Source organism: Cupressus sempervirens, chromosome 4 (genome assembly GCF_028749045.1).
Source record: "Cupressus sempervirens isolate cs-2001-9-10 chromosome 4, ASM2874904v1, whole genome shotgun sequence".
Taxonomy (NCBI): domain Eukaryota; kingdom Viridiplantae; phylum Streptophyta; class Pinopsida; order Cupressales; family Cupressaceae; genus Cupressus; species Cupressus sempervirens.
Genome location: NC_143121.1, coordinates 629827431 through 629843569, shown reverse-complemented (window position 1 = coordinate 629843569; position 16139 = coordinate 629827431). Strand labels below are relative to the sequence as shown.

At 34.4% G+C, this 16139-nt stretch overlaps 1 protein-coding gene across 2 annotated transcripts in view; it reads left to right on the top strand.

The window, feature by feature from the left end:
* Nucleotides 1–16139, top strand: part of LOC149562804 (Transducin/WD40 repeat-like superfamily protein) — a 293154-nt gene that overhangs the window by 261353 nt on the left and 15662 nt on the right. For both annotated transcript variants that reach the window (XM_089826267.1, XM_089826268.1), the window contains exon 16: nucleotides 5665–5756. In XM_089826267.1, the coding sequence (XP_089682393.1) occupies nucleotides 5665–5756 (92 nt within the window). The remainder of the gene's footprint in view (nucleotides 1–5664; nucleotides 5757–16139) is intronic.

The following is a 16139-nucleotide window of genomic DNA, read 5'->3' as shown; positions in this document are numbered from 1 at the left end:
GACGCATCATGTGGCTAGTCAGCTGAAAGTGAGTGATAGTGACATCACTTAAGTTCAGGAGCATTATGATGCTAGTTGACAGATGCTAGTTGCATCTGGTTAGGGTGCTGCATTGTCAGATGAGCACGGTGATAGTAGTCTTTCCCTAGCAAAGGTTCATGTGCTTTGAGAGGTTGTTAGAATCTTGAACCATAATTATTCATAGTTAGTTGTTGACAAAGATTACCTTTTGGAGTGGGATAGCACCTGTTATGAGACATTGTTAGGGAAAGAGGAGGTGGTTGAGCTCACTTATTTTCTTGAGGTGAATATGGACTTTCTTCAGTTGGCTCTCCAAGATTCATAGTCACATCTGGATGAGGTGATCATGAAGATGGAGCATGTTTGGTCCACGTCAACTACACATCTAGTCCAGTTGCATATTGTGGTGGTTGGTGGTGGGTTTGCTTCCACTGTTAGGAATTGGGGACTTGAGGATGTGGTAGACACATCCATCCAAGATATGGATGCAATAGGTACGGAGGAGGTGAGAGCATTAGTGGAGACTGGCTCTCACGGTGATTAGCTTCCTTCTGTTGCAAGCAAATCTATTTCTTCTTTTTCTATAGTTGGTACCATTGGACAGTTGATAGTGTCACATTTTCTGAGGGATAAGTTGTGGATCACAGGGGAGCAGGTTGATGCTTCCACATGTAATTTCTACTGTACTGAGTCATTCATGGAGTATTTGCCTGAGAGCGTGGATTTGCTTGAGGATTCATTCAGAGTATCTGAGGGTATTAAGAGTGATAGATGGGAGCAATCTCTTGATTGCTAGTTTGATATTGATGGCCTCGTGACAAAGATTAGGATTTTTTTTCTTTATTACATTGTGAGGAATGCTCATCACTTCTCTTTTGACCCTCATGTAGAAGATTGGGTTTCTTGTGAGTGTGGGTTGGCTCTAGTTTCATACCATCCATTATGGGATGGGTTAGCACCATCTTTTGTAGACGAGATTGATAGTTGCAAGTTAGACCACTTATAGTATCCACAGACCCAGGAGAATTTATTTGAGGTTGGAGTTATTGATAGTGAGTCAGGGACTTATGGTCATTATCATCTCCACAGTACAGTTGTGCGTATGTCAATTTGATAAGGACTTTGATATTGACAGAGTTTGTATTTCAATTCGATTGAGTTATGATGAGTTGTTATTGCCATCAGTGCCTACAGTCAGTTTCCAGATGATTCTGTTATTGATATCAGCTATTGGGTTTTGATGCTACAAGAATTGCTTGTACATTAAAGAGATAGTACACACTTCTATCCTTGGGATCTGGGTGGATTTTGATGTTCATTTTTCTTTAGGATTGCTTAGGGACAACCAGTCTTAGGGAGGGAGGACTATAATGTTCCCATTTTCAGTAGGTTCCTGCAGTTGGCTTGGTCATTTCACCGTCACGATCCTCGTGAGTTGACAGTGGGATTTGAGGGTCTCACTAATGGGGTTATAGGCTTAACAACAATCTATGGTGTGTTTTGGCTCCATTTGAGAGACTTACTATTTATAGTAAGTGAAATTGTTGGTTTCGATTAGCTTAGTTATGTTATAGGAGTTGAGTGATGGGCTTGGTTTTTATTTTGGGCTTTTGGTTTGAGCTCTAAGAATGTTGGAGGGAGCATCTATTTATAGTAAGTCATTCTGCTTGGTTCACTCATCGTCCTTCTTCATCAGGATTACTCTGGTGTTGTCAAATTTTAATTTCTGATGCTTCTTCAGTTATTGTCGCAAGACAGGTGAATTATTATTATTATTATCTAAATATGCCGAGATTGCTATTTTTGTTGATGTTGTATGCTAGTCACTCAGTATTATAGCTCGTTCGAACTAGGTTGAAAAGTTTTAAAATCGTGGGCACAAGAAATAGTGACCTTGTGAGTTAAAATAATATGTTATAATGGAAAAGGTCATTTTGGGAGCCAAAAGAAAGTAATAAATTATTTTATAATGACACTTTATTATATTTTAATGTTTTGATGAGGAAGCTTCCTAAGTGGTGTTCATTTGGGAATCTTGTGCCATTTGGAAATTATAAATGTGAGTCCATTTGATGAGAAAAGCATTTGATTATTTAACTATCTTATTTTGCTCTTGTTGTCTTTGTGACATTTATGAGTCTAAAGTTTTTGCCCTTGCTGAAGTATAAGGGTTTGGATTGCCTAGTAATTCACAACTGAGGTATTGTGAATTAGTTTTCAGAATTGCTTTGGGAATCGAGTTGCAATTTACTGGTGAGGTAGAGTAAATTGCCATAACTTGTCTACTGTTTCCTCTGATCCTAAGAAGTTGTTTAATGCTAAGGAAAGTGTCAGTATTAAAGAAAGAAGTTTGGCTATTGTGATACCAATTATTCAGTGATTATATGTTGGAGGAAATCTAGGTAGTGTAGGTTGTTGTTGGTCATCTATGATTGAAGTAGCAGAGCCACGTTTGAAGATATAAGGCCTGTGACTGAAAATACAAAGCCTGTGTTTTAAATTTGGAGCCCTATGTTTGATAATACAGTGCCACGTTGGACTACATTATTATGTGAAGGACAACTTGTGTATGCGAATTGAAGGTCATTTGGAGCTGCGTTCAACATTTATGGTGCACGTGTTGCATTATTTGCAACCTGCGAACTGATTTGGAGGATTGCGTGAAGACAGGAATCATAACTAACAGCCTTGCGTATGGTTTGGAGGAAGTCCATGGTTAGCTTGCTCAATGTTTGGGTCTACACGTTGAGGGTGGTCAAGTTGAAAACTTCAATATGAATTTTAAATAGGTTCCTTGTGTGCTATTTGAATTTTGACATAAATGTGTTTCAGTATTGCAGTTACTTTCCCTTAAATTAATTGGCTGGATTAAGAGTTGTTTTGTTATTGTTTGTTTTATCCAAAATTTCAAAAAGGGTATTGAACATAAGCAGGTGTTACATTTTGGACTCCATCAAACAATAAAAAAACATATCTATATTTCCAATTACATTGCTAGAAAATTTGTTTGACAAAATGTTAAACCCAGCTGATTGGTGAGGAAAATTGGTGAAGTTGGAGTTGTAACCAAGTCATGGTTATTACATTGGCCTTTGAAAGAGTCATAACTTTCATTATTTCTATCCCTTTAGAAGAGTCACACCCTCTTAGATTTAATACCCTTTATTAATTCATATACTCTTTTTTCTTCCTACCCCCCCCTCCCTTTTGGATCTAGGACATGATTTGTTGCCTCTGCTTCCTTGGGAGGTTGAGATTGAGACCCATTATATCTTCCACTGCCCCATCTACTATGAGATCCAAGGAAGATTTTGTTGCTTGTTTAGGGTTTGGAGGGAGCTTATCCTTTTTCTTGAGTTACACCGACCAACAATGCCTTGGCCTCTACATCTAGGAAGCCATGTGGCTGTGCAACCACACGCTCGAGCTTCAGTCCCCACTAAGATAGACTTCGAACCAACTCATGACTTCTTTCTTCACCCGTGGGTCTCTCGCTTGGGATGCAAAGAGGTTTCTTGGATTTTCCTCGAATTAGACCAGATTTGTGAGCCCTTGCAAAGTGTTCATGCAGCAGCGTCACTCTACCTCTACTGATTCCTTGAGACAGCTCAGAGTCTCCACTCATATGCACCCTAGATTGTATCCTTTGGTTCTATACTACTTTACACTGGTGACAAGTTTCTAGGGTCTCTCCGTTGTTTTTATGTATTTCAGCTTTCTTGTTTGGTTCTTTCTGTGAACACTGTTTGGTGTTCCCGTTGTTGGATATGGCCCCGGTTTTCTCCTTTCATTCTGTTAGACCCGTTTGTGGTCTCTTGGTGGACATTAATTAATTTATCTTAGCTTATCTCCCTTTTTTATATCTCATCTTTAAGGGAGCCACAACTTTTCCTTTCATACCTCTTGACCCTTCATTAACTTATCTAAGTTTAATTATGTTATATTCCAATTTTATTAGTTTATATATTTTGTATTTATTTAATTCTATTAATTATTAATTATTAGTTATTATTGATTAACTAATTTTGTTTTATTTTTTCGTATTTTTAATATTATTGAACTAACTATATTATAGTTGTATTGTTTTACATATACTATGCATATAATTATCTTTGTATTTAATATTGTTATTTATCTATTAAATTGTTCTTTATTATTATACATTGATTAAATTATATTACCTAATTATTTACTTATTATTAAATTCTATTCGAGGAAGGGGACATTATAATAAAAAACTCCACAGTTTTGAAAACCAGCCGCGATCACCTCCTAGCATGCTCTTCAAGAGAATTCCCATGCTAGGATAAGGGATATAGATTCATATAACCTCCAATCTGCAAGAAGATTCCATTATTGAGTGAACTCTCAATGAATCTACCTAGCAAGTAAAGTTGGGTTTCTGTCCAACCAATGAATTTCCAAGGGTTTTTGTCCTTGGAAATGGCTGTCACTGGCACATCGGCAACTATGGGAAAAAATTCAATTGTCAATGAAACACACATAATGAGTCTTGTAGAAGGACGGGGCCCCTTTGTAAAGAAGTTCCAAACTGTTTGTGAGCCTCCAATCTCAATGTGGTATTAAAAAACCACTTTATTTTATTTCCTCCTTGTGAAGTCATTTAATGACATAATAATCAGTTTTTTATGTATAAATTCATTTTAATTTTATAATTTTGTTTTATAGCAGTGACTGTTTCTCATGAAGTAATTATATAAATTCCCATAAATCTTACTCCACCTTTTTTATTTCTCCACCAATAGAAATTGATTGACAAGACCAGCATATCATCCCTGTTATCTCCAATTTAGCCTATCGGGATGACAGGAATAGGCAAACCAAGTCACATATGCTCAGCGAAGAGAAGGGGACATTCCAAGGAGAATATGTGTTTGCCCAAGGAAAAGGAGCTGATACATAGAACAGCAAGAAGCAATAAACAATAATAGTTTGCTCCATTCAATTCTAGTATAAAGCTGGTATCTTTGGAGCTTGTGAAGAACTTTATTTGAGGAAATCATTAACTATTTGTTGGTAATTCAAATGGAGGTAACAATGGATAATTTTGGAAATCAAAGTGTAACACAACCGCCAAGAATCCAGTCTTTAATGCATGCACACAAAAAATAAAAATTAGATTTAGAAATTATTTGACAGGTCACTAACATCAGAGTTACAATATTGTGCGACTGGATGAAAAACCCAATCTTCACAAACAACTTGGACTAGAAAAGGATTTCACGTTCATAGATAATCTTTTTCTGTACCATCCATGACGGTTGAGAGAAGATAGTATAGTATATCGAGATTCCAATCAACATATCTATATATGGTTATTAAAAATTTTAGTTGTTAGTTATGAGTTAGTTGACAATTAGAAGAGTTAGTTTAAGTACACGATAAAGGTAACCTCTCTTCTTGCTTTTTGTTTTCCACTGTTATTTCATTCTGTGTAGTACTTGTATCATAAACCCGCTATTTTATACTTCAGTAATTATTGCTTTTAAATTTTTTATTTACAGTGCTAATGATGATAGACATACTTTGTGTATCCGTCAAAAAGTATTGATTTATAAAGCTTATACAATCTGTATTTTCTAATGCCTTCTAATTTTGCATCTAATATGTTGCATGTCTTAGATTTATGTAGCAGCCTCTGCCTTGGATTATGGAATCAATATACTGGATTTTTCTCCAGGCTATAAATCATCTTACTATGTGGATAATGACAGGTAATATATGATTGTCTTATTTTATCAACTGTATTAACTTTGTAGTAATGCTTTTTCAAGGCTGTTTAAGTCAGACTGATATGCTGTAAAGCATCTTTGTGTTTGTCATAAGACGCATTAGTAAATTTGTAATGGTTTCTGATCAATGGAGCTTCTCTGATCTAAAATCGGGCACTTAATGTTAGAAACCAAGTTCAGATTGCATAAGAAAATGTAATGATCCCACTTTGGGTTCACACTTATCTCGTTTCCAATTTCCAATTTTGAGATTTGGATTGAGTTCCACAGAATAATTATGATATTTCCTCTTAATAATTCTTCAATGCAATAGGTTGATAAATTGTTTATAGTGATATATCTGCCTCTTACTAGTAATACACATGGAAATAATAATCATTTATATAAGTATTTACTCCTTTTAATTTCAATTATTATATCCAATTACCCTAAGTCCACCCTTTCATATATTATCCTTGCACACCTCAAGGTTATTCTAAAGCTCCTTTAATCAAGAGATCTTACTTATCTTATGTTATGAAGATAATGTTTCTAATTTATATTATTTCTTCCACCTTAGTGGGTCCCGTGCCCTACTTGGTCCATTATCCTTTCATACTCACCCGTACCTTCTTGTTGTCCTTTCCATGCTGACCGTAGCACTTAATATTTCCCTATACGTGGACCAAACCTTCACTGTAGACGACGGCTTTTGTAATACACTTCTGCAGCTACAGAGTGGGGTTTGTTCTCTTTCCTCCGCTACCAAGATCAATGCATATGTTCCTTCACTCTGACTTCCCGTCACTCGAATTCACCTGATCTGTTGTCCACGTTGGTGATGATTCACTTCATAACCTTCTGCTCTATATGTTATAGGTGGATCCTGAAATTTACGTGCAATCCCGTTCAGTGATTACTATCTTTATGCAGTCTCTGCCTTCAATGATGTTCATGCCTTAACTATCTTCTTCGATCGCTGGGCATCCTCCAAACTGTTCTGTGTCCGTCATTGGTGTGTGTAGTAATCGACGGGCAAACAACCTCTTCTGCTTGATATATGAAATCCTTATTAGATGCCCTTCCCCGTATATTATTTTTCCTTCCTTAATACCTGATAAGCGGGATGAATGTCGTGTCTCTTGATAAGATGATTTGTTTAATCATTTGATTAATAATTTGATTGATTAGTATGTCATTCCTCCCATCAAATATCTCTATGGATGTAGAAGATATTGTACTCTTAATAATATGGTTAATAATAATACCTCTTAGTTTATTATTTATTTGTTTGATCTTTTATTAATAATATGATTTTATAATATAATAATATATCATATTATTATATATTATATTATTATATCATTTATTCCTATCATGTTCTCTTATTTTATTAAATCAACACTAAATTTAATAAATTATAATATAATTTATTATTAGACTCCTTATGTTGTTCTTTGTTTTTTTATTATTATTATTGATTTAAATTTTAAGGACAAAAATAGGGGACATGACAGAAAATCAATATTTTAGTTATATTTCTTCATCTCCTAACGGTCTATCCTACGGCCCCCATAATATGAACCTTGGAATATCATGAAGAGAACTGAATTAGCACATTTTCTAAAAAGTTTGAAATGACAACTACACATTTAGAGATTTTTGTTTTCCTTTTACTAATGTGTGTCTTAACAATTCACCTCATGCATTCCATTCTAATTTAGATTGTTTTACTATTTTAACATGTTTAATAACAAAGCTGCAGGGTTCTATATAGTTGAATATAATAGACTTTAAACAAGAGCAATGCAGAGTTGTGCAGGGGCAATGGTTTGTAGGGGAGGAGAGGAAGAACATTTGCAAGCAGAGGAGGATTGTTGTTCAGATCATGGAGATTGTCTTTCCATCAATCTGGCAGAAGAAATCTATATTGATGGAGTATTGATGTGAAACTTGGCCATATATGCAGGTTCATTGGAAAAAATAAAGAAAGAGAATCCATTAAGGATTGCGTGAAAGATTTTTGGAAAACAAAATGTTCAATAAATTTCATTCCAGTAAACATTTCCATAACTATTTTTGCCAACAAAGAAGAGAAGAAAATAATTCGTCAAGGAGATGTTTGAATGATGAATGGCGACCCTTTGCATACACAGAGATGGGTTCCAAATTTTAATCCATTGGATTGCAAACCATATGAAGTGCTGTCTAGATCAGATTTTACGATCTTCCAATTGAATATTGGTCTGAGGACAGCCTAATTGAAATCAGTAGATCTTTAGTCAGTTTATGGAAATTGATCCAAAATTAGAAAATGACCTTTATAATATATGCAAGACTGAAGATATCTGCAGTAAGAGGTCCCTAAATTGACCCAGTTATGTGCTCTAATAAAACACTGGCTTCAAGATATTGAAGTTGAAGAAGAAATATTTTTTGTATTAAATGTAGATGTATAGACCATTCTAACAAAAGATGCAAATTGGGGATCAAGAATAATGGCAGATGGAGACACAGGAAACGGTCTGAGAATCACGCTTCAGGAAGCAAAGAGACGGTTAATATTGTTATTACTACAGGGAAGGGAAAAGGTATCATGATGGATTATAAAACCAATGGAGAAGCTCCTAGTCATAGTGCTTGACATAAACCATTGCAGAAAGAATAGTCAGCTATTTGTGGGATAAATCAGATGGAGGGTACAAATGATGAGAACAGAATCACTGCTCCAAGAGTGTGAGAGAGTTTAGTAGATTCTAAATACTCTGCAATCGAGAAGGATTGTGATAAATATGTTGAGGAGTGGGGGTTACAATTTGGGTTTCTCAATGAAATCATCTCATCTAGGGGGAGCGTGATATCCCTGCTGCAAAATATTTAATAATTGATGATAATATTCAATATAAATAGAATATAATTTAATTACAATATAAATAATTTATAATAACAAGGTCACAGGGAGACGGAGAAACTTAAAGGTCTCCGGTATTGGTACTGGTACTGGTACGGCAATTTTATTTTTTAATATTTTAAAGAGTCTAATACTAAATACAAAATAGTAAGTGTAAAACTAAAAGACTGAAGTAAATAATAATAGTAATGTCACATTAATATAGAATCAAATATTTCAAAACTCACATAATCACATTACTATATCTCATAGTCATACTTGTTTTCTGAATATTGCATATGATCATCATCATATCAGATTGATAATCACTGAGATTATCATTAATTTTAAATTCAAAAAAGTATAGTTTGATGTTAAATTGCCGATATGCAAACAAAAATGAACAAATTTAGTACAGTAAACAAAAACCAAAAATCTATCTAGTACTAGTATGTTGATGGTACTATCATCTACTCTACAAGGTTGTGATCATCCATCTCAAGGTATTTTGCTATCATGCTCTTAAAATCATTTAAATTGTTATTGGTCTTAATTTTTGAATTAAAAAATATTAAAATGAGAGCTAAAATACATAAAATAATTTAATATTATGTTTTACATTTATTTTTTATCACGAGACTTCGCGGAGACTTCACTTTTTTGATTAGGAGACTGAGAGACTTCGTCATGAAGTCTCCAACCTTTTCTTGAGGTCTCCGGAGACGTGTCTTTTAGGGGAGAGACAGATCTCCCAATAACCACGGATAATACTAAAATAATAATAAATAATAATATAAATATAAATAAATAATAAATCTTTTATTAAATATAATATATCACTAATACAATAATGTGATTTATAATTAATATTATATTATAAGATATAATGAATAATAGTATAATTGATAGTATGATTTATATTAATAAAAAAATATGTACTGTAATATCACGATACAAATATCACATACAAATAATGACTTTGAACTAAAATAGTGACTAACCAATATAGTTGCAATGATTGGAAGGTCATTCCTTTCTCTTAGACATAAAAAGGGTGGAGTTTTAGTTTGAAAGAAGAATTTGTTTTTCGGGAATCTACTTGGGAAGATCGTTCAAGCACAATGGACATAACAATATTTGTATTCATTTATGATGAATTTATACTATATTGTGGACCCTGCATGGAAGAGATTTGAGTGAGCATACAGAAAATTGAACTTGGGTATATTCATCGACATATGCACACATGAGAATTTCATGCTGCAAGCAACAAGCATATATACTACGATGGTGTTGGGTATATTGAAGCTTCAAAGCCATTACATTCTTTGTTTAGTTTTTGTAGTTGGAGTTACATTTTTTTGATTGGCTAGAACCCATTCGTGGCACTATACATAATCACTCTTGTGCCGTGACAGAAGGAAATAAATGAAGTTATATGATTGACTTCTATTCATTTCTGAGTGCTAAAATATGTATGAGTAGAGATTAGCAATCTATGTAAGGAAGGAACTTTGCACAATCCAGGCATCGCAGGATATCAACATCGCATATTCTATTTGATTGAACTGACTAAATAAGAGTTTGGTGAGAGAAATAGTATTCTTTGTGATTTACAGGTCAGAAATTTAAATATTTTCTCTACATATTGTAATACTTATATTCTTGAGTTTATAACATGATTTATGTTCTTTGGTTCATCGAATATATTTATTGGTATTGCTAAATTGCTTTGAACGATTAAAACAAATAAGAAACATCAAGTTGTAACACAAACATCACACTGAACACCAATAAGAAAATTGCTTGACAAAATATCCTTGGAGAATTGTACAGATCTCTAGTAAAATTGTATAGGGATCTTACTATATGGTATCAGAGCATGATCCTGCTATCCTACGAGACAAAACATAGAATTATTCTAGTTAATCGAGTGGAATCCAGCAATAATAAGTAAAACAATAGGGTTCTCAAATATATATAAATATGGACAAATGTTGGTAAATCAAAATCAGTCACGAAATGTATGTACAAGTACATTGGAAGAACACGAGCATTCTTTTTTGAAGAACATAATTCAAATTAGTGTACAAATCTATAATCAAGTTTATTCAGTTGTTAATATTGATATGAAGGGGAATTATAATTGATTCAGTTGTTAGGTACCCAAGTACCCCCATCCCCATGTAACCTTGATAATTGATATAAATCAGTGTTCCACAGGGACATGTCTCCTATAGTTTTGGGGTCGTACTCATACTGGGGACGGGGCGACAGATTTTGGTCGTCCGCTGAGTCATCCCCTTTTTGGTGAATTTGGAAATGTCCCCGAAACAACCAATTTTTTTTGGCAGGAAACTTGGGGATAGGTAGCAGTACCGGGGATGGTTTTGTCATCCCCTATCCATCCTCGAAACTGCTGGCCATCCCCTTTTTTCCAGCCAGTTTGGTAAATGCAAAACGCCCCCCAAAAATCATTTTTTCTAATTTTTGTTGTCCGCGCAGACCCTAGTCGTCTTAAAGACATAATAAAAATATGCAACTGATATTTGGTCCATTAAAAGATTTACTCTTCTAATCATTTTTAGATTTGACATAATTATTAAGAGGAAGGAAAAAGAAAAAGAGGAGTAGCAACAGTGAGGAAAGATGTAATGTCCCCATTTTTCCCAGCATTGGAGTTTCAGGGATTAGCCTATTATTGTGATCCTCATAGGCTATTTATTGTGGATAGAGGGTCTTTTGTGGCAGTGGCTTGGCTTGGGAGGGCCTTATCTTCTCCACATTTTAGTAAGCTACAGGTTGGTCTTCGTTTGGCTCAGATCGGGCTTCGTTTGGGCTTAGTTTTGTGTACGTACTATTTGTGGTAAGTTGGTGTTGATCGAGATGGACCCTTTCTATTTTTGGAAAGTGCATTTGGTCACATGAAGAAATAATAGGTATGACTCCTATTTTAAACGACATATTTAAATGATGAATATTTTGGAAGTTATTATATTTTTAGTGGCCAAATTATTATTAATTATTAAATGACTTATTATAAACAACTTTATAATTTCGCTTAAGTTGAGAGTTGAGTTATTATTGGAAAGTGTCATTTATTAATTGGTTAAGCCAAGTCAAGTGAGAGAATCTAAAGGAAGCTTCTTATTAATGGTGTGTGGTGAAGCTTCTTGAGTGAAGTTATATTTTGGCAACAAAAGCGTATTTGGAGGTTACAAATACTAGCCCATTTGTTGAGAAAAACACGCTTGAAAATTAATTTTCTTTTGTTGCCTTTTCGGCTTTTTCTTGAGTTATGATTTCTTTGTCCTTGTTGTGGTATAAGGGTTTGAAGTTGAGTGGGCAATTCACTGCTAAGGTATAGTGATTTGTGATATTTTGAATATTTGTCCCTTCCATTGTGTGTGTTGGGGGGGAAGAGATTGATAGTTGAGGGGGTAGACCGCCACTTAAATTTTGATTTTCATCATAGTCCACCTCCACCACAATTTGTTACCGATTAGCTGGAACAAACAAGATGGTTGAGGTGGATGTGTGCACTTTGACAACTGGCCATAGCAAAGAGTGCAAGATGTGTGTGTCTACCTTGTACCCAATATATAGCTATTAGTGTGAGAGAATCAATTCATCAAATTGAGTTAGTCTACCCTATAGCCAAGGAAATTTGATTGTTGACTGGTGTTAAATACCAATATTGATCCTTCAATCTAAAGAGGTGGGTATGTTTCTCAAGTAATGGTCTAGTCATATCAACTTGTTAAAGTAGATTAGATTTATGTCAAATAGGAATCCAGATAGATTTTAATTTTATTGTCTCTAGAATATGGCTCTTACTAATCTTAATACTCCCTTGTAGGTTGTTGCAAGAATGATGAGGCAATAATACCTCACAAGTATTGTGGAGAAAATTGATGATAATAATACTTATGTTATTTTATAACTTGAAATCACACAATTCTGAATGTAATAAAGAGAGATTAAACACTATATGACTTGCACTTATGTTTTGTTGTACTTGTCATTAGTCGATCTACTTTGAGGTATATATTCTCTTGGAGAGACATGTCAATGGATAGACATGTCTCCCCATCTGTGGAGATGTCTCTCCACCATCATCAAAAAACTAATCATTTTATATACAAATTGCTTATGTGCAATATACAAATTTATATTGTTAATCATCCAATGGTTAGTGGCAATGTAACAAACATTATCAGATTCAAATCTGATATATAATTTGTAAGGTTTTTGCAAATTCTGATAATAATGTATCGTAGCCATATCAAAGTGAGTACAATCAACAAAATGACAAAATGTCAATAATGAGAACGGAATCATTGCAAGTGCTCTCTAAGCATGCGTAAAAAACAAATTAAAAAACAAAAGAAAAAATTATTTTTTAAAAATCTTTTTGGGCCATTCAGCTGGCCGCAACCTGGGAGCACTTTGCAAGCACCCTAGGAGCACCCAAGCACCCGCGACCCACCTGGGTGCTTGACTGGTGCAATGGCGCATTTTTGGCTACGGGGATACTTAGGTGCGTGACACACCTGCATCGAGTGTGTACGCGCATTGGGTGCTTCAAGTTTTTGACCTGGATGCGCGCACCTGGGTTACACTATAATAGACCCAAGGGACTTGTCCTTTCACAAACAAACCCCCTTGCTTAAGTCGGCTCTGTTTGCAAATGCAAACTTTTAATTCAAATCGGTGCCCAAGAGCAAACTAATGGTTAGTAAAACTAACCACATTAGTTAGGTTACAAGATGCATTTAGTCATCTATTTAGAGGTCGCCGATTTGACTAAAAAGGGAGCAATTGCAAACAAAACAATTTTATTAAGAAGAAACATGCTTTTCGGATCTGTTCGATCAAAGAAATCAGAACACTATTTTATCATAGTTACTTAGAGAATTAACATAATTGATGTAAATTGCTCATTATTGATAGCAGCAGTTTATATCCAATACCGATTAAATTGATGCTCATAAAATGGCAAAGATAATGATCTTCAGTATTGATTAAATGCAGATCGATAATTTCATATTGATACTTAGAACAAATAAGAATGATAATCAGATTATCATGAATGATAATTTTCTTTACAAATAGTCAATATACAATGTTTTATGGTTTAGTATTTATTATGTATGTATATATTAATATACTCAATGCATATATATATATATATATATATATATATATATATATATATATATATATATATATATATATATATATATATATATATATGTATATGTATGTATGTATGTATGTATGTATATGTATGTATGTATGTATGTATTTATGTATGTATGTATATGCATAGAATCATAGATCGTTCTAAACACTCCCTCTTAGGTAGGGAAGATAAAATCTATCAAAGTATCTAACACAATAGATCCATATATTGTGAGAAAGAGATATCATTTTATTGTGATATCAAGAGATATGGTATACAGCAGAATATCAAGTCGCATTGGATTCTCCATAACTCAAATGTCCATATTATGGTATGTACACTGACATCAAGTTTCATAATGTCTACCATACGGATGGTTAATCATGGTATATCCATGGAAACATTATTCACCATGATTATCTTTTAAAGGATGTTATGATCTACCAAATGATATCAAGTCTTATGATATCTATCAAAAATGTCTAAGAGATTAATTATCATGACATGTCCATGGATATCAAGTCACATGATATACATTATAATAGTGAAATAGATCATTGTAAAGTTGTCACTTTCCAATGTCAATCGAATACAAGTATTCATCATTTGAAAAGTTGTCACCTATCAATAATGTCCGTAGGGCCCCATAAGGTCATGCAGTCACACACATGACAACAAAAGAGTTTAAGCATTAAACATCATTAGATATTAGTGCAAATAAAGAGTAATTGAGACTCAATCTCAAGTTTTACTTACATTCTCAACCCTACCAAGTTTAAAAGTGTTCAACTTTTACCTTGGAGAGAGGTCTGGTGACAATATCTGATGTTTGGTCCCTTGTACTAATATACTCCAACTAAATCACATTCCTTTCTACCATGTCTCTAACATAGTGATAAGGAATCTCGATGTGTTTTAACTTTTGATCTATCATAGAACACCGGATTCACTGAAAGCTTGATGCAACTTTAATTATCACAATGGATAATAGTAGGATTCAAGGGCTCATGAAATAGTTCCACAAGCAATTTCCTAAGCCACACTGATTCTCTTTCTCCCATAGACGCTGCAATATACTCAGCTTTTGTAGAGCTTTGTTCAGCTGAGGATTGTATTGTAGTAATCCATGAGATCATTGTTGATCTTAAATTGAAACAACATCCTGATGTGCTCTTTTGATCAACCAGACTTCCAAGACAATCTTAGTCAGTGTATCCATGTAGATTGTAATGTCCCCTCTTTAGTTCGACATGGCATTGATCATGGATTTGCCTATTCCAGACTCTCGTAGGCAAATGGTGTGGAGAGAGAGTCAATTTTGCGGATCAGATGGTCATATCTTGCTCTTGAAGAAGTGTTAAGAGGTTATATTTTATTATTGTGTTATTGGGGCCTACATGTTATAATTTTAAGTTGAGTTGCACTTTTTATTTTATAAAATTACTTTATTATAAAAAGTGCATTATAATGAGATTTTATAAAGGATGTTTCTAGAAGTTCTAGCAACTTCTTAGAAAAGTGAATAAATAGAGGGCTGGGCCTCTCATTTGGACATGCTTGGATTTGAGATTTCTTCTACTTCTTCTATTGTGGAGCAAATTTGTAGTCTCTTGGGTCTGCAAATTATTATTTGATCTTTGGGAACGAATCATTCCCTTGGATTGGCGACTTTGAGGGTGTGAAATATCACCTGAATTGTTGCATTTGAGGAGTTGGTAATGCAGCCATCTTATTTGGACTTCATCGAGATTCAGTTATAAGGGTTTACTTTGGTTGGAATAAGGGTTTCAGTTGTGCTCTAGCATTGGTGGATTGATTAACAGGGTTTGAAGACACAGTTGTGCATTATTTTCAGACTGCCAGTCTAGGGTTTGGACCCACGTTTTTGCTCATAACTCCTAATTGGCTTGATGGATGAATTTCATATTTTAGGGGGTTATTCAGCAACCCTAGGCACCCAGATTTATTGCTTTTGGAGTGACAAAAAACGCTGCAATATTTTTATCTAGCAGCCGTACCAGGCCGTACCTGTACGGCCCTGTCAGTTGGGCAGCAGCAGCAATTTTGTGAGTCGGGTTGGGGCAGATTGTGAGGTCTTCATGTGGCATTAATCCAGCATTCATATCCGGCAAAATTGGAGCTATTCCAGGTGCACAAAATATTGATTGCCAAAATATTGCATGTTAAGGATTAGAACAGTCAGCACTGCCATTGCATAAATAGTTATTTCCAGTCATTAATAACTGTTGTAAAAGTTTCGTCATTTGCATTCCAAATCAGAACTGGGTTATTGTTCATGTCATAACATTGC